Source organism: Aquarana catesbeiana, linkage group LG08, assembly GCF_042186555.1.
Source record: "Aquarana catesbeiana isolate 2022-GZ linkage group LG08, ASM4218655v1, whole genome shotgun sequence".
Classification (NCBI taxonomy): domain Eukaryota; kingdom Metazoa; phylum Chordata; class Amphibia; order Anura; family Ranidae; genus Aquarana; species Aquarana catesbeiana.
In genome coordinates this window covers 304,371,670-304,397,480 of record NC_133331.1, presented here as the reverse complement: position 1 = coordinate 304,397,480, position 25,811 = coordinate 304,371,670, and the positions used below count along the sequence as shown (strand labels likewise).

Genomic DNA, 25,811 nt, shown 5'->3' with positions numbered 1-25,811 from the left:
ACATTTCCAGCACGTGCCGGAAAGGTAACTGTTTTATGGATGGGTTTACTTCCGCTTTAAGCCTTTGGACATGTGTTGGTATAGGTGGAAATGTAAGATCCATCAACTGATACGGGTCAGGAGGTTCTGTCATGCAATGGAATGACAGAGGATGTACCTCTGTGGAAATAGCACTCGTCTTTTTTTATCCCAAGAGTATTACACAGGGTGAAAGACGCACCCCTGATTGGGGTGTGATCTCCATCCAGTGTAAAGGTTGACCTCAGAGGACTGCTTGTATACAACTTGGGAATAAAGGCTGCAGTTCCTCTATTCTCCAAAGGGTGGCGACCTCCTTCTACTGAGTGGGGTGTACAGATGGGAAGTCTCTATGGAAGCCACAGACAGGAAGTTATGTAAGATGGAGACAGGAAGTTCCGGGTGAGAGGTCAGTCGGCAGGAAGTAGAGAGGAGACATTGCTGAAACTGGCAGCAGAGGAGGTAATAAGATCTTATTTTATATTTACACCCAGTAACCCCCCGTCATGTCCGTCCTCTTCCTCCATAGTCACTGTGATGTCCTCAGGAGATGACGATACACACTTTTAGTATATAGATTATCGCTGACATATACCGCAGTGCTGTACAGAGAACACTGAGCCAGTCCCATCAGTCTCTGTACCAGAGGAGCTTACACTCTAATGCCCCTCCCCCACAGTCACACACTATTATTATTATTATTATACATTTATATAGCTCTGACATATACCGCAGTGCTGTACAGAGAACACTGAGCCAATCACATCAGTCTCTGTACCAGAGGAGCTTACACTCTAATGTCCCCTCCCCCACAGTCACATCAGTCTCTGTACCAGAGGAGCTTACACTCTAATGCCCCTCCCCAACAGTCACATCAGTCTCTGTACCAGAGGAGCTTACACTCTAATGTCCCCTCCCCCACAGTCACATCAGTCTCTGTACCAGAGGAGCTTACACTCTAATGCCCCTCCCCAACAGTCACATCAGTCTCTGTACCAGAGGAGCTTACACTCTAATGCCCCCTCCCCCCACAGTCACACACTATTATTATTATACATTTAAATATACATACTTGACAACTGTCCCGGATTTGCTGGGATAGTCCTGCTTTATATTCGTTTGTCCCTTGAAGGCCCGGGGCAATCTGTTCCAGCATGTCCTGCATCATTAGCCCCAGTGTTCTGTTGTGGTTGATGACTGTTTTCTCTTACCAATTTATTGATGGCAACATGCATTCGTCACGGGACAAGTTAGTCCAATGTTTAACATTCTGATTTGTCTGGCCCCGAAGACCAGTTGGTCCCTGGTTTGGGTGTGCGACAACCTGTCTCTAGAAGTCCTTTCTTGTGAAAGATCCTCATGATGGATACCAGCCTGTCAGGCTGAGCCAGAGTCCAGAGCACTCTGTTGTTGCAGGGGACTTGGACATCTGAGGAATATCCTCTTCCAATCAACATTCTGGAACTCTGGGCTGGTTTTCCCTGCAGTGCTGGGCCTTTTGGCTGGAGGGTCATGAGATCTGGATTCGGTCTTCTCCCGATCAACATTCTGAACTCTGGGCTGGTTGTCCCTGCAATGCTGGACCCTGTGGCTGGAGGGTGATGAGATCTTGATTCAGTTTTCTTACCATCAACATTCTGAACTGGGCCAGAGTCCAGAGCACTCTGTTGCAGGGGACTTGGACATCTGAGGAATATCCTCTTCCAATCAACATTCTGGAACTCTGGGCGGTCTGTCCCCTTCAGTGCTGAACTGTGCAGCTGGAGGATCATGAGATCTAGATTTGGTCTTCTCCTGATCAAAATTCTGAACTCTGGGCTGGATGTCCCTTCAAGGCTTGAGCTCGGGGCTGGAGGTTCATGAGATCTGGATTTGGTCTTCTCCCAATCAACATTCTGAACTCTGGGCTGGTTGTCCCCTGCCAAGCTCAACTTTGTGGCTGGAGGGTCATGAGATCTGGATTCAGTCTTCTCCTGATCAACATTCTGAACTCTGGGCTGAATGTCCCTGCAACGCTGGACCTCGGGGCTGGAGGTTCATGAGATCAGGATTTGGTCTTCTCCTGATCAACATTCTGAACTCTGGGCTGGTTGTCCCCTGCCAAGCTCAACTTTGTTGCTGGAGGGTCATGAGATCTGGATTCGGTCTTCTCCTGATCAAAATTTTGAACTCTGGGCTTGGATGTCCCTGCAACGCTGGACCTCGGGGCTGGAGGTTCATGAGATCAGGATTTGGTCTTCTCCCGATCAACATTCTGAACTCTGGGCTGGTTGTCCCCTGCCAAGCTCAACTTTGTTGCTGGAGGATCATGAGATCTGGATTTGGTCTTCTCCTGATCAACATTCTGAACTCTGGGCTGGCTGTTCCCTGCAACGCTGGACCTCATGGTTGGAAGGTCATGAGATCTGGATTTAATCTTCCAATCAACATTCTGAACTCTGGGCTGGTTGTCCCTGCAACGCTGAACCTCGTAGCTGGAGGGTGATGAGATCTGTATCCAGTCTGCTCCCCACCAACATTCTAAACTCTGGGCTGGTTGTTCCTGCAATGCTGGACCTCTTGGCTGGAGGATCATGAGATCTGGATTCAGTCAGGAAACGCCACAGCAAAAATAAGTCAGAGCAGATTCTGTCCTAGGCAGAACTTCACATTCCAGCCTTGTCCACCCTGTTTTTGACTAGGGTTGCCACCTCATCCCTTTAAACCCAAACACCTTTGAATTACACAGGTTCTGAGGATAATTAAATGCAGATAAGGCACTAAGTGAGTTTAATTACCACCTTAATCAGCCACAGCACCTGTGTAGTTCATATGTGTTCGGGTTTAAAGGGATGAGGTGGCAACCCTATTTTTGACAGGGGTACTTACTCAGACATCAGCCTCTGGACCTGGGGAGTGGCTCCTGCACCCAAAGGTGTTTCAGGACCTGTGTCACAAGTGTCCTGCTTTGCAGGATCAAGATGGGTGGTGCTCTGGTGGTCCTCATAGCTCTGGGCTGGGCCAGGCAGATGTAGTACTCCGACCTCATGATAACTTTGGTGTAAGCTCTATGGGCTCCCTTAGATCTTCTTCTGTTTAAAGACTGATTTACTACCCTGCTTCTAGGTCACTGGCTTTATTGGCGTGGTTCCGCTTTCAGATAATCGTAGGAAGTGTTGTGTAATTGGTCAGGACATGTGGCAGTGTTCCAGCGCTAACATTATCATTTTTATTGTGGTGGTGGGTCATAAGTAAATTATCAACACATGTTTGTATTACATTTTATCTTTTTGATATGAATAAAGTTGAGCACAACATTCCTCACTGTGATCGTGGTAGTTGGTTGAAACACAAGTGACACCAGAGTGTATGAGATCCTACTCTTCCATGTAGTTGTCAGCCCATAGGTGCTCCCATCATAAAGATGTTATTTTATGTCATTCTTTGGTTTAGCATGAAGAACAGAAATAAATGAAAGTTGGAGTTAAAGAGGAAGAAGAAGAGGCGCATGTGATGGATAATCAGCAGTCTACAGAGACAGATGGGATAAAGGCAACAATTAGGTGGGATGAATCTTCTCAAGATATCAGCACAGGTGAGTAATTAAGACTAAATACTGTGTATGGATTTATAGTTGAGGATCTGTAGACCTTCACATCATTGGGTGATATTATCTATACAAGGACGTCATGATGGAGAATCGGCCGCCCCTCACATCACCGGGTAAGAGGAGACTTTATTGTAAAGGAGAGAGCAGTACGGAGGCTCCACCTAGATCCCCCATCATCTGATAAACACATAGAAACAATGTATTCAGTCAGTGTGTGTGTTTCCTACAGATGGATCCAGTAATGGGAACCCACCAGAGAGATGTCCCCATCCTCTGTATTCCGGGGATTCCACACAGGAAGATCACGCCATCCCTCACCATTGTCAGGTAGGTGCATGGAACCCAAAGTAACTGTTGACTTTTGGAGATGGCACGGTTCCAAATTATCTCAGCTTATCAGTGCTCAGATTTGAAAAGATGTTATTTTGTATCATTCTGTTGCTGTAGCATGAAGAACTGATGGATGTTAAAGTTAAAGAGGAAGAAGAGGAGGCCTATGTGATGGATTATCAGCATTCTTCGGAGGAGGTTGGGTTGAAGGCAATGAAGGAATCTGTAGATGTCTGCACAGGTGAGTGATTACCACTAAACACAGAAACGTTTCAAGTATACAGTGGGGAAAGTAATTATTTGATCCCCTGCTGATTTGATGAAGTTTTCCCACTTACAAATAAATGAGGGGTCTATAATTTTTTATCATAAGTGTATTTGAAATGAAAGAGAGAGAATATCAACCAAAAATCCAGAAAAAACATGATATAAATGGAGTTGCAGTTCGGTGAGTAAAATAAGTATTCGATCCCCTACCAACCAACAATAATTCTGGCTCCCACAGACTGGCAACAGTATGTGTTTATGTGGTACACAGATCAGTCCTGTCAATTTAAGAAGGTGCTTCTAACGACAACTAATTATGTGTATAAAAGACACCTGTCCACAGAATCTCTTCCATTCAAACCTCACCATCATGGGCAAGGCCAAAGAACTGTCAAAGGATGTTAGGGACAAGATTGTAACCCTACACAAGCTTGGAATGGGCTACAAGACTCTCAGCAAGAAGCTTGGTGAGAAGGAGACAACTGTTGGAGCGATTATTCGCAAATGAAAGAAATACAAAATAACCATCAATCGCCGTCGGTCTGGAGCTCCATGCAAGATTTCTCCTCATGGGGTGAGGATGATCATGCGAAAAGTGAGGGATCAGCCCAGAACTACACGGGAGGAGCTTGTGAATGATCTCAAGGCAGTTGGGACCACAGTCACCAAACAAACCATTGGTAACACAATACACCGCCATGGATTGAAATCTTGCAGCACCCGCAAGGTCCCCCTCCTCATAAAGGCACATGTACAGGTCCATCTGAAGTTTTCCAATGAACATCTACATGATTCGTAGAAGGATTGGAGGAAAGTGCTGTGGTCAGATGAGACCAAAATTGAGCTCTTTGGCAATAACTCGACTCGCCGTGTTTGGAGGAAGAAAAATGCTGACTATGACCCTAAGAACACATCCCTGCAGTCAAGCACGGAAGTGGAAACATTATGCTTTGGGGCTGTATCTCTACTAAAGGTTGAGGAGCCAATGGACGGGGCCATGTATGGTAAAATCTTGAATGAGAACCTTCTTCCCTCAGCCAGAACACGGAAGAGGGGACGTGGGTGGGTCTTCCAGCATGACAAGGACCCAAAACATACTGCCAAGGCAACAAAGGAGTGGTTCAAGAAGAATCCCATTAAGGTCATGGAGTGGCCTAGTCAGTCTCCAGACCTTAATCCTATAAAAAAATGTATGGAGGGAGCTGAAACTTCGAGTTGCCAAGCGACAGCCAAGAAACCTTAAGGATTTAGAGAAGATCTGTAAAGAAGAGGGGACCAAAATCCCTCCTGAGATGTGTGCAAACCTGGTCATCAACTACAAGAAACGTCTGACCTCTGTGCTTGCCGACAAGGGTTTCTCCACCAAGTACTAAGTCATGTTTTGCTTGGGGATTAAATACCTATTTTACTCACTGCAACTCCATTTATAACATTTGTATCATGTGTTTTAGCTGGATTTTTTAGGTTGATATTCTGTCTCTATCATTTCAAATACACCTATGATAAAAATTATAGACCCTTCATTTCTTTGTGGGCAAACTTACAAAATCTGCAGAGGAATTAAATAATTAGTTTGTCCACTGTATGGATTGATGATTGAGGATCTGTAGAACTTCTCATTCTCGGGTGAGATGATCTCTGCACGGAAATCATAGTAGAGAACCAGCCACCCTTCATATCATAGATAATAGAGAACCTATCACCTAGATCAGGGATATGCAATTAACGGACCTCCAGCTGTTGCGGAACTACAAGTCCCACGAGGCATAGCAAGACTCTGACAGCCACAAGCATGACACCCAGAGGCAGAGGCGTGATGGGACTTGTAGTTTTGCAACAGCTGGAGGTCCACTAAATTGCATATCCCCGACCTAGATATTTTTGGCAGTCTCCTGCTGCACTCAGTGGTTCGTGCCTCCAAGCTTCATAGCAATACTGTGTCCTGTAGTAATATGGAGGTTGGCAGAGGGAAGGGCTGGGCTCAGCAGAGCACCAATAATCCCAGAAATGTCAGTTTGTAAAGAATCCTGAAGCGGAAGTCATCTAAAATAAAACATTAAATGTCCTTTGCCCCTCCCTTGTATCGTTTACCTTCTTTTTTGTGCTTCAAGGCAGCACTTCTGGGATTGAGGCCCACTGCCTCTTAGGATTGGTACATCACAGGTACGCCAAGAGGCAGTGGGCTACTGGCAGCTGCTGGAAGAGACCGGTGCTGCATCTGCGCATGCTTAGCGGATTTCTGCGCATGGACGCAAATGGCAATGGCTGCAATTTTGCCCAACAACCAGAGGCTGGCAACATTTGTTAGCAAGCACTGAAAATCCTTTGTAGATGCGCCACCGGTCTCTTCCAGCCCCAAAATGCCTGGAACAGACCAATGGCGAAACTGCGTGTGTGCCTGTGTTTTTTTGTTTTTTTTTTTAAATGGCAACACGGAAAAGGGGTGAGGGGATGTAATTCACAAGTGGTTTAGTTCCACTTTCACCTGGAGGGTTCTCCTCAATGGAGCAGTGTTTGGTGACTCAGGCTAGGTGAGGTAAGTATTTACTTTCTTCTTTACAGGGACAGCATTTATTTGAAGTTTTATTTGGCCAACACGAAGAGGGTCCACCTAGATCCCCATCATCTGATAAACACATAGAAACAATGTATTCAGTCAGTGTGTGCATTTCTTACAGATGGATCCAGTAGCAGGAACCCACCAGAGAGATGTCTCCGTCCTCTGTATTCCCGGCTAACAGTGGGGCCCAAACTGTACAGTGGTGCACATGCCGTCGTCTCTTTAGGACTGCATGCAATAAACTACTTTTATGGCTGTAAGGGAAAGGCAGTCTCTGGTTGTATTGGATCACTAGCAGTTGAACAAAAACACAGTTGAATCCACTCACGAGTCCTGGTATATCACAAACCTTGTCCTGGGCTCTTGGTGGTCTGCAGTCTTTAGGGTCCTGATCCCTGGTGGCTTACCTCTCTGGTGCAGGAACAGACAGGTCCAAACAGCAGATCTGTACCCCACAGTCTGAAGCACAAGAGGCTCTCAGGAGACTTTATTGTAAAGGAGAGAGCAGTACAGAGGGTCCACCTAGATCCCCCATCATCTGATAAACACATAGAAACAATGTATTCAGTCAGTGTGTGTGTTTCCTACAGATGGATCCAGTAATGGGAACCCACCAGAGAGATGTCCCCGTCCTCTGTATTCCCGGGATTCCACACAGGAAGGTTACACCATCCCTCACCATCATCAGGTAGGTGGATAGAACACATCAAATGACTTCAGCATGGGATTGTTCTCTTCAATAAAGTCTCAGCCTATTAATGTTCTCCCATTTTGATATTATTTTCTATCTTTCTGTTGGTTTAGCATGAAGAACAAATGTATATAAAAGTCGAAGTCAAAGAGGAAGAAGATGAGATGAGGGGTGATCAGCAGTCTAAGGAGGAGGTTGGGACGATGGTGACAAGTAAACGGAAGGAAGCTTCTCTAGATAGCAACAGTAAGTAATGAACACTGCGGTGTACATTTAATAATGTAGGAAAATGCTTGCGTCATCATGGTTTATGTTTTCTCTGCTTATCGCGATGGTGTCTCACTGCTGCCTTTAAGTATGCAATTCCATATTTAGGTGGGACTTCAGGCATTCTACATATACATCTATAAGTCTATAAAATTAGTATTACATTACTTATTACACATATGAAAATACACACTAAAAATTAAGGCAATACATAAGGCCACAATAGTGATGAAGACATATTGGGTGTACGTCTCTTTACTTCCAATGCGTCTCAAACAAACTTAGTGGCTCAGGGGAACAAGAATCTGCAAGAGGTCACTGCGACGCACTGCCTGGAACCCAGCCTGGGTGCCTCCTTCAAGATACAGCTTCCTCCACTCTCGAATCCTTGAACCGGGTATTATAGCTGGAAATTGCACCTAGGAACTAGACGACACTAGCTTAGGTGTAAACTGGAACTGACTTTATTGTAAACTCACACAGAATACATATCACACAAAATCACCTAAAAGCTTGATCACATTATTGCAAACAATGCAAACTGTAAACAATAATAGCAATACATCTATTGAACAGTAAACATAAACAGTGATCTAATCAAACAGTAATCTAATTAACATAACCATATAACGTCCCACAATAGTTTGTGTTTTGTGTCACATTTGTGGGGTTGTGTTCGATATGTGCAAAGAAAGATCACACACATACTTAAAAGTATAAAATGTATTAAAAGAAATGGCAGATACAGAAAAAAAAACATTTAGCAAGAATACTTAACTAAAGATGCTGTTTCCGCCATGGAGTCTCCCCCTCCTTATAAAGGCGTGGCCAGGCAATCGGACCAGAAGCTTGCATGTTACATGATGAAGCTCTGGATGAGACTAACCCTACAAGTTTTAGCTAGGGTATATAGGTCTTGTATGTAAGAAATGGTCAAGCCCACCTTCAGAGCAAAATGACCTTCTAAGGAAAATGGCAAATTCCTGAAGGAGAGGGGGCTGGCTTGTCCATAGCGTCTGCTTACAATCACGCTCCAATGACATGAGTCCGCTAAAAGTTATTAGAATGACCAAGATATTAGAAGCTTTATTAGAGATCTGTGAGGCAACTAGACAACTAATAATAAGGAAATATGAAATATGCAATTTCCATTTCAGTTTGGTAAGAAGGTGAAGTGGACACAATACTAGCAGAAAGACAGAAACAATAGGTGACTCAATTAACAATAGGAATTCACACCTAGGAGACACACAATAGGGAATTATACCATGAGAGAAAGACCCCTTAATAAACAGATTATAGCAGAAGACACCAGCATCTAGTTTTGAGCTGATTATATTAACATCTATTCCAAGTCTCTGAGTCTAGAAGGTGGGTGAAGCAGTCATTGCTGGTTGGGGCACAGAGGCCCCAAATCTGTATCTGGTTCCTAGGTTCCCAGAGTCTGTGTGTTTCAGGAAGACATAGACCCGAATCCAAAGCAAAACCACTCCAAAGGTCCCCCCGGGCACCCAGGCACACACCTCCCAAAGAATAGAGTCCCCTCAAAAGCTAGGACCCATGGTCAGTAGGCAAGAGGCTACCCTGCTGTCCCCTCCAAAAGCCCTTGTTCAGGTTGGGTCTGTCACAATCACAATACATATACAGCCAAGCTGACCGGCAAACCCCAAAGAGGGTGCCTCCCTCAGCAGGACCCAAGTGGCCAACTCTACTATATTAACGTTACATTATTAGCTCAAAATGGTCATCCTCCAGCTGCAAATAATAGCCAGGTCACCAGAGGCCTGGTAGATGATTGCCGCAATTATCAGGGAGGTTTTACCCCCATTGAAATGTCCCACCTAAATATGGAACTGCATACTTGTGACCACTTGGTTATTGTTTCTATAAAGTTCAACTGTTAAAGATTGCAGCTAAAAACATACCTTTTTACTACCGTGTTCTCCTGAAACTTCCAAGTAGTAAATTAAAGTTGTATTTGGTATCTGCTCACCTGAGGCCATTTAAGCACAGTCAGAAATCTTAAACCCTGATGTGTGTGTTGGCCCTTGAAACGCGTCGGCCCCATTTTGCTATAAATCAGTGGACGTTTGTTTGGCATTCTCATTGAACTACAACTACGAAACTACAAAAATCCTGTTTTAAAAAAGTAAATGAATCAGTTTGTATAAACACCCCAAAGACAACCATTCCCCACCCCTACCTTTCCTACAAGCACAAGTCACCCACCGCTCTAGGTTGGTCCGCTTGTAATCTGGGCCCCAAATCCGTGCCGCAGATGCCGGCCCGACTCGCATCTGTGAAAGCTTCAAAAGTCAGGATGGATGACCCGAGTCAACAAGTTCTCCTGCCTTGCGGTGCTGTGATTTCCAATATTTTTGGATGGTTTCAATAAAGATTTTTGGAGTTCCTATGCATGAGTGTGCGGTCACCCATCCCGGCTTTTGAAGCTTCCCTAGCTTTCCTCTAAGATGTGTAAGGGCTTGTTTACACTTGCTTCAAAATGTCGCATCACACGTTATTTTTTTAAAGCACTCTGAATACCAATACCTGTCATTAAATAAAATGGTGACCTTACAGTCCTGTTAACAAGCTGTGTTTGCTGCGCTTCAAAAAATTATCCCCCATGTCACTTTCTTGCTGCTTCAAAGTTTCTCCAAAGCCTCCATAAAAGTCTATGACAATGCTCGCCTACAGCACCTGAAGCTTTTGAGGGGCTTTTATTCAGACTTAGCTTTGATTTGGAGGGATTGCAGGTATGAGATATCCCAGGATGCACTGGGAAACCAACAAGCAAACCAGAAAAGACGTCATCAGCAGTCACTTCTGGTTCATGTGTATATATATTCTGGGAGTGTCTGGTGCAGATGTCACATCTGGTGTGCAGTGTAGACCAGCAGGAAGGTGAGCGGGGTCCAGAGCAGAGCAACTGCCAAACGGCACACATGGTGTGCAATATGGAAATGCTATAGCGGAAGGTAAGCGGGGACGTGAGAGAGAGGACTGAGTGGCAGAGGATCAGCAGAGCTGGGGGACTGGAGCAGGAGAAGCTAAAAATGTCACACCTGGTGCGCAGTGTGGGAGCAATATAGTGGGAGGTGAGGGGGGGACCAGAGAGGGAGGAGGATCGGCAAAGCTGGAAGTTACTACTGAGTGGGGGGTCAGCAGAGCTGGGGGATATATTACCGAGTGCGGGATCAGCAGAGCTGGGGGTTTCTATTAAGTAGGGGATCAGAAGAGCTGGAGGTTACTACTGAGTGGGAGATCAGCAGAGCTGGGGGTTATTACTGAGTGGGGGATCAGCAGAGCTGGGGGTTTCTATTGAGTGGGGGATCAGCAGAGCTGGAGGTTACTATTGAGTGGGGCATCAGCAGAGCTGGGGGTTTCTATTGAATGGGAGATCAGCAGAGCTGGAGGTTACTATTCGGTGGGGGATCAGCAGAGCTGGGGGTTTCTATTGAGTGGGGGATCAGCAGAGCTGGAGGTTACTACTGAGTGGGGGATCAGCAGAGCTGGAGGTTACTACTGAGTGGGGGATCAGCAGAGCTGAGGGTTACTATTGAGTGGGGGATCAGCAGAGCTGGGGGTTTCTATTGAGTGGGGGATCAGCAGAGCTGGAGGTTACTATTGAGTGGGGGATCAGCAGAGCTGGGGGTTTCTATTGAGTGGGGGATCAGCAGAGCTGGGGGTTTCTATTGAGTGGGGAATCAGCAGAGCTGGAGGTTACTATTGAGTGGGGGATCAGCAGAGCTGGAGGTTACTATTGAGTGGGGGATCAGCAGAGCTGGAGGTTACTATTGAGTGGGGGATCAGCAGAGCTGGAGGTTACTATTGAGTGGGGGATCAGCAGAGCTGGAGGTTACTATTGAGTGGGGATCAGCAGAGCTGGAGGTTACTATTGAGTGGGGGGATCAGCAGAGCTGGAGGTTTCTATTGAGTGGGGGATCAGCAGAGCTGGAGGTTACTACGGTGTTCAAGTGGGGGATCAGCAGAGCTGGAGGTTACTATTGAGTGGGGGATCAGCAGAGCAGGGGCTTACCTCTGAGCAGGGGATCAGCAAAGCTGGGGTTACTACTAAAGGTGAGCGGGGTCCGGACCGGAGTGAGCAACTAGCAGGAGGCACACGTGGTGTGCAACATGGGAACAGTATAGCAGAAGGAGAGAGGTACTAGAGAGAGAGGACTGAGTGGCAGAGGATCAACAGAGCTGGGGGGCCGGAACAGGAGAAACTAGCAATGTCACATATGGTGAGCAGCGTGGAAGCAATATAGTGGGAGGTGAGCGGGGATGAGAGAGAGAGGAGGATCAGCAGAGCTGGAGGTTACTGCTGAGTGGGGGATCAGCAGAGCTAGGGGTTACTATTGAGTAGGGGATCAGCAAAGCTGGGAGTACTACTAAAGGTGAGCAGGGTCTGGCCTGAAACAAGCAACTAGCAGACAGCACATGTGGCATGCAACATGGGAATGCTATAGCGGAAGGTGAGCAGGGACCAGAGAGAGAGAGGACTGAGCGGCATAGGATCAGCAGAGCTGTTGCAGGAGAAACTAGCAATGTCATAAGTGGTGAGCAGCGTGGGAGCAATATAGGAGGTGAGCAGAAACCAGAGAGAGAGAGGAGGATCAGCAAACCAGAGGATCGGCAGAGCTGGAGGTTGCTGGTGAGTGGGGGATCAGCAGAGCTGGGGGATACTAATGAGTAGGGGATCAGCAGAACAGGTGGTTGCTTCTGATTGGGGGATCAGCAAAGCTGGGGCTACTACTGAGCAGGGGAACTGCTGAAAGAGGGTACTAATAAGCTGGGGAACTGCTGAATGAAGGTACCAATGGGATGGGGATCTGCTGAGTGGGGGTACTACTGAGCTGGGGTTCTACTGGCCCCTTTTAAACAAATCGAAAATCAACACACACACACCGGGCATTTGCCAAGCTTCATTAAAGCTTTAAAAAAGCATCACGAAGCATCAAAAAAGCATGTTGAACCACTAGGCTCAACATGTGGGGAACCTTCAACATGTGTTAAAGTCAAAGCAAGTGTAAATGAGCCCTAAGGAAAGAGCAAAGAGAAGTAATAATATCCATAGCAAATAGCACAGAGGAGTCCTTTGATTTTCATTGTCAACTGTGATTTTCATTGCCAATGGAAGGAAATTTTCACCCAGAAGAAGAGGACCAAGGTGGTGTGTTGTTTCCAGCTGCCATCTGTCCAAGGGTACGAGGCAGAACCCACCTGGAAGATCCACAGAAAGGCTCCCCAACAAGCGACGAGCATAGAAAAAATAAAAAAAGGAGAATAACCAACCACACCCGGAATACAAGATTCTCCATGGAAGAGAACACCATCTTAATAGAAAGGGTCTCCAAGCACTGGGACAAGTTATTCGGCCACTTATCCCGCCAGATGTCCTTCCCGGCCAAAAGCAGGATCTGGAATGAGGTGGTGGATGCTGTAAACGTAGCTGGCGTGGCGGAGCGGAACGTGGATACCTGTAAGAGACGCCTAAACGACATAAAGAGACAAATAAAAACCAAATTGTCAGAAATGAAACAGCGAAGGGGGACAGGAGGAGGTTCAACTCCGGAAGTCACATTTTTGGAATATGAAGAAAAGCTCAAGGAATACCTGGGACCTGATATTCTTGCCGGAGACAGTGAATCGGATGGGAGAGGTAAGAAAGTTTCGTTTTTACTGTTTTACTAGTAAGTGTCTATATTTGTGCGTGTGCCGTGGGGAACCTACGTGTTCATCAGGAGGTGTTCCCTCCATCCTCTTGATTTCAGGGTCCCACGGTGGGGGGGGATTTGGACTTTCCCACCACTAGACCTGTATTCCTGGGGTAATAAAAATCTTGCGTTATTATCCCCCCGGCAAGAGAGAGCATGGGTGGGGTGGGGGAGCATATTCTCATCCTGTCAAACTGGCTGCTTGGGGTACGAAGGTGGCGATTTCCGGGAGAGTGCACCAAAATCATGTGGTGACACGTTGACTTTATGGAATTAAAGTGGTATATTTATACCCTATTCACATTAGTAAGAGATGCCGAATGAAAACCGGATCGTAAAGATTCCTCAAGAGGCGCCAGATGTAACGTACATCTGGTCAAGTCAGGCAAATAAATTGCCTTTTGTGGTCCTGGCTTGCCGAACTTGGAATGGTCGAAAATTGACCTGCAGTTGTTCACCCCCCCCCCCCCATAGGAAGTAGCAGGGTCCATTTTTCAGCTATCTACGAGTTTAAAAGGGAATGGACACAGATGTCCACTCTTTGGCCCCACCTCGTGGGTTTAGATCTGTTTTTTTTTGTCCTCGTACTCCAGAGTGCAAAGAGAACCAGATATTCTGCACAACTGGAAACAAGTCGGATCCCAAGGCTAGCGTGAATGGGGCTTGTATGTAGAGGTGCACCTAATGGGGAAATTTTGGTGCTGAAACCAAAAATTCTGGATGCCCTTGGCCGAAAATGAGAATTTCTCAAAGCGTCTCCCATGAGACCTAGGGCTCCTCGGCTGTCCTGGAAGACTCTCAGAAAAGGAGTTACTGGGAAGTCTAATGCCGCGTACACACGGCCGGACTTCCCGACAGAAAAAGTCCGATGGGAGCTTTCGGTCGAACATTCCGACCGTGTGTATGCCCCGTCGGACTTTTTCTGTCGGCATTTCCGACGGACTCAGATACATAACATGTTCTAAATCTTTCCATCGGAAATGCTGACGGAGTTTAGCCTGTTGGCAAGTCTGGCCGTGTACGGGGCATTACTCAGCTTTTCAAAAATATATATATTTTTTATATATATAGTTTGTATTATATTCGACTTTTTAATTAATATCATGAATTTAAATGAATTTATGGTCGGCCATGATCAGCACCTTTAGCACAAGAAAAGCTCAAGAAAGAGGCACTTCTTTAAATTCTATATACACTATATTGTCAAAAGTATTGGGACGCCTGCCTTTACACGCACATGAACTTTAATGGCATCCCAGTCTTAGTCCATAGGGTTCAGTATTGAGTTGGCCCACACTTTGCAGCTATAACAGCTTCAACTCTTCTGGGAAGGCCGTCCACAAGGTATAGGAGTGTGTCTATGGGGATGTTTGACCATTCTTCCAGAAGAGCATTAAGACTGGGATGCCATTAAAGTTCATGTGCGTGTAAAGGCAGGTGTCCCAATACTTTTGGTAATATAGTGTGTGTCTTCACACTGGTCCGTTGCACTTCCGTTTTGGTGTTAAAAATCTTGTTTGCTGCACTTTTGGTCAGTTAAAAAAAAACGCACCAAAAAGCACCTGTCCGTCCTTAAAAACCCATCAATAATGCACCGTGTTGCGTTTTTGATGCGGTTTTTGAGTCAAATGACAAATGAAAAACACACCATAAAGCACAGAAAAATCACGGTAAAACCGCGTTTTCGGCGCAATTACCGGCACCATTTTCTCTATCAGCAAAATGCCAAAGAACACAATTTTCAGCTGATATGTTTCGGATGCCGAAATTTCAGTGCATCCCCACATGGATTAGGTGGAGTGCACAACAATCTGCTGTGATGTTGTTTCTGTGAGACAAAAGTCACAATAACATTTTACATTTAGTAATAATTTAAAAATAATAAATAATAATTTAATAATAATAATAATAAATCATTTAATAATAATAATAATAATAATAATAATAAATAATAATTCAATAATAATAATTGAATAATACATTTAAAAAAACATTTTTTTACAGCATCAACCAAACAGGGGCCTGCCACGGCTTCCTCCAGAGCAGAGACAGCAGCAAACCTTGATGTGTATCACAATAGAAGACAACCGGATGAAGATTCTATGTTATCCTATGAGGACGACGGTAAGAAAATAGTGATACCTTTACAAATATGAGAAGAGCCGAGTTCAACTATAAAAAAAAAAGAGGCCGCAGCGTCACTGGGAGAGTGAGAGCTGACCAATCGCGTGGGCGAAATGGCGTGTTTTTTTTCTTTTTTTTTTTTTTTTTTTGTGCAGACAGTTGTATAAGGATTTTTCTGTTAATTTGTAAAATATTTATTAACCACTTCAGCTCTGGAAGGTTTTACCCACTTCCTGACCAGGCCATTTTTTTTTTTTTGCGATACGGCACTGCGTCGATTTAACTGACATTTACGTGGTCGTGCGACGTTGTACCCAAACAAAATTGACGTCCTTTTTTTCCCACAAATAGAGCTTTCTTTTGGTGGTATTTGATCGCCTCCGCGTTTTTTTTTTTTTTGCGCTATAAACAAAAGAACATGTAACACATTCAGAAGGGTGAATTTATCTTCAGACCCGGGACCAACATGACAGGTGCCAGCAGGGGGAGGGAGGAGAGCGGACGTGACCCGAAAAAGTGACGTCACTTCCAGGTCACCCTGTCGCTTTCCCTGGTAACATAGTCATGCACTGAAATACATTCAGTGGACCCCAGAGGAGACATTGCGTGTCTCATTAAAGAGAAATCATCACCTAAAAATCATCACAAAGGCAAATTTTTGTCTCCTATGTGATTAAAAAAAAGCTGAAAGCTGAAAATTGGCCTGGGCAGGAAGGTGTCTAAGTGCCTGGTATTGTAGTGATTAATTAATCGTGAGTGCAAAAAAAAAAAAAAAAAAAAGCAAAAACGGCTCTGGCAGCGAAATTGTTAACAGATGAGGTGGGTGTCCTCCAGACCTGCTTGGGGAATGGTTCTTGTTGTCCGCATCTCCTCATCCTTACAAAGACAGCCGCAGTCTGTGTACATTTGAATCCCGCCTCTTCAGCACTATGGAATTGGGCGGAGTGACATCACAAGTTCATGCCAGCCAATCGGCTACCATTTGTACTCGGTTAATGACTGGAGACGCGGCAGGGAATGGATCACTGAGTGGCTCTAGAGGACATCCGCCTGATTGTAAACTGATGCAGGCGGGGTGACTAGACATGTGCAGTTCGTTTAGCTCCGAATTGAAATTTGGACAAATTTTCGGTTTTCGGAAATTCAGATGTATTCGAATTTCCGAATTACAATAGAACCAAATTTAAACGGATCCGAAATGCCGAAAAAAATTTGAACGGGATTCAAATCGATTCGAATAGTTTTCGAATTAAATAGTTTTTAAATTCGAATAGTTTTTGAATTTCCAAAGAGAATAAAATAGAATAGAAAATAGATAAATAGAATAGAAAAAATAGAATAGAATAGAAAACAATATAACAGAACATAAAATAATAGAAACAAAATAGAATAGACTATAAGAGAATAGAAAAGAATAGAATAAAAAAAAAAACAATAGCATAGAAAGAATATAACCATTTCACAAAATTTAAGAAGAATCAATTTGAATAGAATAAAAAAGAATAGATTAGAATAGAATAGAAAATAACAGAATAGTATAGAAAAAAAATAGAATATAGAATACAATAGAAAGAATATACACATCTGAAATTGGAATAGAATAAATTTGAATAGAAAATAATAGAATAGAAAATAGAATAGAATAGGAAGATGGTTATATTCTATTTTATTCTATTCTTTTTTTATTCTATTTGTTTCTCTTCTATTTCATTTTATTCTGTCCTTTTACTTTCTATGCTATTTTGTTCTGTTTTACTTTATTATATTCTATTATTTTATTTTCTGTTATATTCTTTTCTATTATATTATATTTTTTTCTATTCTATTCCTTTATTTTCTATTGTATTTTATTGTCTTTGGAAATTGGAAAACTATTCGAATTTGAAAACTATTCAAAATTGATTTGAAAACTATTTGAATCAGTTCGAATTCCGAAAATTTGATTCGAATACGAATAAACAAAAAGGAAATACCAAAACAAATTAACCAGGTTAAACAAAATTAACTAAACAAATTTATGTAAATAACCAATCCAAACTAAACAATTTTTTTTCGTTCCGCACATGTCTATGGGTGACCTTCTTAGTCCACCTTTTCAAATAACTTAAAAAAAGGTGGAGTATGCCTTTAAAAACAATAATTACACATTTTTATCACATATTTCGATGGTTATTTTTTGTAGAACATTCACCAAGTCCTCCCACATCAGTGCAGCCAGAGGATCTCTTGATGTCTGAAGATAATCTACGTAAGCTGAAATAACTCATATCCTTCGTCGTAGGAAAATGTATTGAGGTTCAGACCTTCCTACATCCACGTGTTCTGTATTCGATTCTTTTTTCTCTGTTTTACAGACCATCGTTTATTGCAAAGCACAGAACAACTGGAAGAGGCCAGTTGTCACTCCATAGCCAATGAAAGAGAGTTGAAAGAGTTTATAGGTAAGAATCGGCTTCGGAAAGTTAGTAAGGGAAACAGGAAGTTTGTTCACAACCTGTTTCCTACTGCACATGCGTGAGTTGCCCTGCACTTTGTGAATGGTCCTTTAGTCTTCTAGGACCTGTGATGTGTCACAGAAGACTTTGGGGGAAGGAGGGCAGGGCAGACTTTCGGCTCAGTTCGCTACTGCGATGTAATCCAGAAGTGGGAGCGGGTACCTGTCAAAACCAGGTACCTGCTCCCCTCCGTAAAAGTACCAAATGTGGCAGTGGAGGGTGCAAAGAAGCGGAGCTTCCCCTTTTGGGTGAAGCTCCACTTTAATGACAGAAAAACTTCCCAATTCAACCTCTAGATGGGACTGTTGTATCATACATGCCATAGGTAATGTATGTCAAAAGGTCAAGCTATTGTTGGCCTGGCTAGATGAATATTGACTTCAAGGGGTTGTAAAGGTAAAAATTTTTTCACCTTAATGCATTCTATGCATTAAGGTGAAAAAACTTTTGACAGTACCGCCGCCCCCAGCCCCCCCGTTTTACTTACCTGACGCCTCGAATCTTCGCTGCTCGTTCTTGTCATCTTCGCTGCAGCTCAGCCTGGTCGCTGATTGGCTGCAGTGGATGGATTGAAAGCAGCGCAGCCATTGGCTCGCGCTGCTGTCAATCACATCCGATGACGCGGCGCGCCGGGGGGCGGGGCCGAGTGATACAGCGAGCGGCTATAGCCGCCGGCTGTATCACGGGAGCGCGCCCGCAAGCACTCACCACCATGCGAGGGAGCTCGCATTAAGGTGGTGAATGCTTGCGGGGAGGAGCTGAAACAGCCGCCGAGGGACCCCAGAAGACTAGGTTCGGGGCCACTCTGTGCAGAACGAGCTGCACAGTGAAGGTAAGTATAACATGTTTGTTATTTTTTTTAAAAAAAAAAATTACCTTTACAACCGCTTTCAGTAACATATTTAACTACCAACTGACTTTTTCAGTAGATACAATAGTATCTTAAGTTCTCATTGTTTTAGTGCAGTGGTTCTCAATCTCAGTCCTCAAGTACCCCCAACAGGCCATGTGTCAGGTTCTGGTATAGAGGCCGAGATGCTAAGAGGGCTCCCCTTGCGGCTAAGTGCAGCGAGCCCCTGGAGTTGGGAACAGGGATTGCGGTGCACAAAGAAGCACGGTTTGCCATGTGTTTGCTTGTAGTCAGATGAACTGATCCCCAAGGGATGACTGTAGCGGGCTGGTAGCACTGGAAGAACCTGAGGTGCTTTGGTGAAGGGGAACCAGGAGCCAGGCCAAAAGGTCATATGGGGTACCTCAGTCCAGAAGCATAAACAGGAGCAAGCTAGGGTCATACACTAGAGACAGGAACGGCAGAGTTAAGGAGCCAAGCCGGGGTCAAACACTGGAGAATAAGCAGAAGCAAAGTCCAGATGCGAGCCAGGGGTCAAACACTGGAGAATAAGCAGAAGCAAAGTCCAGATGCGAGCCAGGGGTCAAGCCGGGATATCAGAGAGCAGGGTCAAGGCAAGCCGGGTCGGCAACAGGAAGTCCACAGATCAAGGATACAGAAGCACAGGGAACACTGGGGAGCTGAAGATAATCCAGCAATATCCTATCTTCAGTAGTGAGTTTAAATAGGGCAGTTGGTGCCAGCATCTGTCACGCCACTTGCGTGCCGCTGTGCATGCGCGTTTGCGTTGCACGTGCGCTGATTTGCAGCGCGTGCTCCTAGGCGTACCTGGGTCCTCTAAAGGCATCTATATTGGATATGGCCAACATTGCCAGTCCTGCGACAGCCATGTCCCTGACACCATGTTTGCAGGTTTTCCTTTATCTTGCATGGGGGCTTTAAATCAGAGTAAATGGCTTGGTATTTTGGACAGCTATTTTATCTAAGAAATTCCCAAAACATGTCCTGTTGGAGGTACTTGAGGACTGAGGTTGAGGACAGCTGATTTAGAGGACATCTTGTGTAAACGGTTTTTAGTACCATTTGTTTGAGAAGTATCCACTGAGAGAAACTTGACGTCTGTTTCATAATACAGATCCGCCCCGATGTAATACAGTAAGGTGGCCTCCTGCCTCCTCGCACCCAGCCTATAATGCACACGTGTGCCCGCTTTAATGCTATCAAGTGACCTCTTACGTCCTTACACCCAGCCTATAATGCGCACACATGTGCCCGCTGTAATACTATCAGGTGGCCTCCTGCATCCTCGCACCTAGCCTATAATGAACATGTGTGCCCGCTATAATACAATCAAGTGACCTCTTACGTCTTTACACCCTGCCTATAATGCACACACATGTGCCCATTGTAATACTGTCAGGTGGCCTCCTAGGTCCTTGCACTCAACCTATAACGCACACGTGTGCCCGCTGTAATACTATCAGGTGGCTTCCTGCATTCTCGCACCTAGCCTATAATGCGCATGTGTGCCCACTGTAATACTATCAGGTGGCCGCCTACATTACATTACGTCCTTGCACCCAGCCTATAGTGCACACGTGTGCCTGCTGTAATACCATCAAGTGACCTCTTACGTCTATACACCCAGCCTATAATGCACACGCTATCAGGTGGCCTCCTAGATCCTTGCACTCAACCTATAACGCACACGTGTGCCCGCAGTAATATGATCAGGTGGGTACCTGTATTCTTGCACTCAGCCTATAATGCACATGTGTGCCCGCTGTAATACTATCAGGTGGCCTCCTGTATCCTTGCACACAGCCTATATTGCACACGTGTGCCCGCTTTGATACTTTCAGGTGGCCTCCTACATCCTTGCGCCCAATCCATAATTCACAAGTATACCCAATCTAATAGAGCTTCATCTGCTTCCTCCTCCCAAACCTTCATAGTCCAAGCCAGGAGCGAACACATCAGAGTGGCTGCAGGAAGACCCTACATGAAAGCATAACCACCCTATAGGTGGCAATACCAGGGGCATAGATTTTGCTGCAAGACTGTGCTGCAAACACAGGGGAGCAGCAGGAGAATGGTGCTACATATCCATTTTCTTTAATAAGGGTTTAATAGCACTTTTTAATTTTACCATTTTAGACCTTGAAAAAGCATGCAAAGTGCTAGAGCCAGTAACGGACACTGAAAACGCCCGAACTGCACCGGCACAGCATCAAGAAGAAAGGCATCCATATGTTAGGACCTCACGGGGCAAGAGGAAAAGGACTCTTCTTCAGAGGAGATTAGCAACAAATAGTTCTAACCAATTGCAGGACACCCTGGGAAAACTGATGGACATGTACAGCAAACAAACTCATTCCTTGCATCAGAATAATTCAACGGTTGCGGAAACCATCATACAGGAACTGCGGCAGACCAATCAGAATTTGCATCAGATAGCTGTCAACTTGGCTGAACAAACGGCTGAACACAGAAACTTCTGTAACCAGTTACTTGAAGAACAGAAAAAGATCTCCCTAGCTTTACTAGTGTTGGTGGGGAAATCAACACCGCTTGGCCCCGGAGGTCTGAACCTACCACCGAATCCGCCTGATAATACAGACAATCACTCTGCTTCATAATGTTTTGCTTGTGTTTGTTGGACTCTAGTTTTCAGATTGTTAAATTGTTTCATTTCATTGTTATATATATATTATATGTTATTTGTTATATATATTTTTTATTTTTGTCATTAAATCAAAAAAGTGGCAATTTTTAACATGTCCCTGTGTAATATGTCTCCAAAATTTTGAAAATCATGTGGCAATCATTTAAAGAAGTCTCTTGATGTTTGAAAACAAAATACTGGTCTGTGGATTTATTTAGAAATACAGTACCTGTAGTTGCTTCTTCAAAGAAATGCTGAATAATTGTGCAGATAATCCCTTGTCTAGTTGTTGTTATCCTGCATGTCATCTCCTCCCCTGCCAGAAGCCTGACTTGTGGTCTGTAAATTCATTTAGAAATACCTGTAGTTGCTTCTTCAAAGACACACAGAATAATTGTGCAGATAATCCCTTTTCTAGTTTTTGTTATCCTGTATGTTAGCTCCTCCCCTGCCAGAAACCCGATTTGTGGTCTGCGGATTCATTTAGAAATACCTGTAGTTGTTTCTTCGAAGAAACTTAAAATAATTGTGCAGACAATGCCTTTTTTTTGTTTTGTTCTTATCCTGCCTATCAGCTCCTCCCCTGTCAGAAGCTCGAATGTGAGTGTTCCTATTGTTCAGATCAGTTGCCACCACCTCCTGTTCAGTAGGCATGCTTACGGGGGCGTGCTGACATAATTTGTACTGTAACAGCACCATGGCTCAGAAAAAACGGAGAGTGCCGACACGTCCTCTTATCTCTTTACTGGCAGGAAGAGCTCCTGGTATTATTCCCCATCTGCTGTGATCGCGCCTGTGACTCTACCTTTTAGAAATACCTGTAGTTGCTTCTTCAAAGAAATGCTGAATAAATGTGTAGATAATCCCTTTTTTAGTTGTTTTCCTACATGTCAGCCCCTCCCCTGCCAGAAGCCTGATTTGTGGTCTGTGGATTCATTTAGAAATACCTGTAGTTACTTCTTCAAAGAAACATTGAATAATTGTGCAGATAATCCCTTTTTTTTATTTATTATCCTGCCTGTCAGCTCCTCCCCTGTCAGAAGCCCGATTTGTGCATGTTCCTTTTGCTCAGATCAGTTGCCACCACCTCCGTTTCATTGGGCATGCTTGCAGGGCGGGCTGACATCATTCGTACTTTTTACTGTGACAGACTGGTCTGCCCACTGCACTATGGCTCAGGAAACGGAGAGTGCTGACGCGTGCTCTTCCCTGTTTACTGTGCATGGCTGTTGAGCTCAGGAAGTGCTCCTGTTATTATTCCACATCTGCTGTGATTGCGCCTGTGGCTTAACCTTTTAGAAATACCTGTAGTTGCTTCTTCAAAGAAACGCTGAATAATTGTGCAGATAATCCCTTTTTTTAATTTTTTAGTATCCTGCCTGTCAGTAAGATGTCAGTCCCGGGCAGCTCCAAAACATGTGAAGTAATTCTACAATACATTCTTCTTCAAAGAAACAGTGAATAATTGTGCAGATGATCCCTTTTTTACTTGCTATCTTGCTTTTCAGCTCCTCCCCTGCCAGAAGCCCAATTTGGGAGTGTATCTATTGATCAGCTCAGTTGCCACTATCTCCTGTTCAGTGGGCATGCTTTTGGGGCCCTACTGACATCATTCATACTCATCACTGTGACAAATAAGTCCTGGAAGCTGCCCACTCAACCATGGCTCAGGAGTGCAGATAGTCCCCTCCTCCTGCATAACTCCTTACTGCACATGGCTGTTGTTGAGCTCAGGCAGAGCTCCTTTTATTCCGTCCCCATCTGCTGTGAGCTAGCCTTTGAATATACCTTTTTAAAAGTACATGTAGTTGCTTCTTCAAAGAAACGCTGAATAATTGTGCAGATATTCCCTTTTTTATTTATTATTCTGCATGTCAGCTCCTCCCCTGTTAGAAGTACAATTTGTAAATGTTTTTTCTACTGTTCAGCACAGTTGCATGCCTGTAAATCTTTACTAGGCAGCCTGTCAGACATGTCCCAGCCCATGTTTTGTATTGTGACAGGGCTGGTATCAGACAAGCGTCTGGTGCTCAAGATCAGTGCTAAATAATACTGATCTCATGAATGCATAGCTGAGCACTAGCCTTTTATAATGAAATCTAAATAACTCCATTATGAAGAGAGCAACCTCAAGCTGTGATGAGGTGGAAAAGTGAGCATTGCTGTCTAATTAGGGAACATCGTCAATGTATCTACCCCACCACCTCATTTGCTTATCAAATGAGGTAGAAGTTTGTACTTCACACAGTATGTCTACTACAAAGGGTACAGTATGTCTACTACTATTTAGTGATGATCTTGGGCCTGGTGCCCATGATCATCGCTAACCAATATTCATCTCATGCATGCATAGCTAAGCACTATCCTGTGATAATGAAACCAAAATAACTCCATGAAGAGAGCAACCTCAAGCTGTTATGAGGTGTAAAGGTCAGCATTGCTGTCTAATAAGAACATCATCAACGTATCTACCCCACCACCTCATTTGCTTATCAAATGAGGTAGAGGTGTTGCACTTCACACAGTATGTCTACTACAAAGGGTATAGTATGTCTACTATTATTTAGTGATGATCTTTGGCCTGGTGCCCAAGATCATCGCTAAATCATGTTCATCTCATGCATGCATAGCTAAGTACTATCCTGTAAAAATGAAACCAAAATAACTCTATCATGAAGAGAGCAACCTCAAGCTGCTGTGAGGTGTAAAGGTCTGCATTGCTGTCTAATAAGAACATCATCAATGTATCTACCCCACCACCTCATTTGCTTATCAAATGAGGTAGAGGTGTTGTACTTCATACAGTATGTCTACTACAAAACATAAAAAATGTATTATTTCATTATTAAGAAAAATATTTATCTCCTACAGGTGGAGATGGGGTCCAGAATTCTTCTTCGGAGGGACATCTTGGTTTATATTTGAATTATTATGCACAAGATGATGGCATCACACAGTATTCTTCAGAAGTAAACCATGTTACTACAAATATCTACCACAGACTTGAATCTTGTGATGGATCAACGGGTCCCTCTTATCATCAAGAGGCTTTTGGGAAGTCACATGCTGTTATCAAAATAGTCTATCCAAGACCTCATAGCGCGGATACATCCTCAGATCCATCAAACCATCGGGGGATATCACCTTCTAAAAATCTAGACACACACACGGATAATAAAACATTTCTTTGTTCGGAAATCAACCGCTCTTCTATATCAGAATTATCTTCTGCAGGAGAGCAAAGGATACACACACATGAGCGTCCTTTCCCATGTTCGCAGTGCGAGAAAAGTTTCACTCGAGGGCAACACCTTCTTAGACACCAGAGAACTCACACGGGTGAACGTCCTTTTCGGTGTTCAGACTGTGGAAAACGTTTCACTCAGAAAGGAGACCTTCTTAGACACCAGAAAATTCACATAGGTGTGCGTGCGTTTTCCTGTTCGGAATGCGGAAAATCCTACGTCCAGAAAGTAAACCTTCTCAGGCACCAGAAAATTCACACTGGGGAGCGCCCATTTTCCTGTTCAGAGTGCGGGAAATCTTATGTCCAGAAAGTAAATCTTCTTAAACACCAGAGAACGCACACGAACAAACATCTTTTATCTTGTTCAGAGTGTGAGGAATGCTTTACTAGGAAGGGGAGCCTTCTTAGACACCAGCGAAGTCACACTGGCAATCGTCCTTTCTCGTGTTCAGAGTGCGGGAAATGTTTCAATGAGAATGCAAAACTTCTTAGACATCGGAGAAGTCACACGGGCGAGCGTCCTTTTCAGTGTTCAGAGTGCGGGAAAGGTTTCATTCAGAAAGGAGACCTTCGCAGACACCAGAAAATTCACACGGGGGAGCACCCTTTTTGCTGTGCGGAATGTGGGAAATCTTACGTTCAGAAGGGACACCTTCTCATACACCAGAGAAGTCACACGGGCGAGCGTCCTTTTCCCTGTCCAGAGTGCGGGAAATGTTTTGCCGACAAAGGACTCCTTCACAGGCATGAAAAGATTCACACTGGTGAGCGTCCTTTTTCCTGTACCGAGTGCGGGAAAAGTTTTAATCAAAAAGTAATACTTCTTAGACACCAGAGAGTTCACGAGGGCAGGTGAGATTTTTCCGTGCTCACAGTAGGGATGCACCGAAATCGGTATCGGTGCCGTCACCAAGCATTTACATGAGTATCGGTACTCTTCCAAATGCTACTGATACTTTGCGGTGCGATTTGCGTATATAAAAAATGA

At 44.3% G+C, this 25,811-nt stretch overlaps 1 protein-coding gene across 2 annotated transcripts; it reads left to right on the top strand.

Moving 5' to 3' along the window:
• Positions 1-379: 379 nt before the first annotated feature.
• On the top strand, positions 380-21,687 carry LOC141105104 (uncharacterized). 2 transcript variants are annotated; one of them, XM_073594966.1, is made up of 11 exons: positions 380-480; positions 3,451-3,592; positions 3,837-3,934; positions 4,055-4,178; positions 7,355-7,452; positions 7,569-7,701; positions 12,866-13,387; positions 15,447-15,566; positions 17,749-17,814; positions 17,921-18,007; positions 21,069-21,687. In XM_073594966.1, the coding sequence occupies exons 2-11, from the start codon at positions 3,469-3,471 to the stop codon at positions 21,548-21,550; spliced, it is 1,854 nt and encodes a 617-aa protein (XP_073451067.1). In that variant the 5' UTR covers positions 380-480; positions 3,451-3,468; the 3' UTR covers positions 21,551-21,687. The 2 variants fall into 2 exon arrangements, with proteins under 2 accessions (XP_073451067.1, XP_073451068.1); XM_073594967.1 differs by lacking the exons at positions 3,837-3,934; positions 4,055-4,178.
• Positions 21,688-25,811: the final 4,124 nt, after the last annotated feature.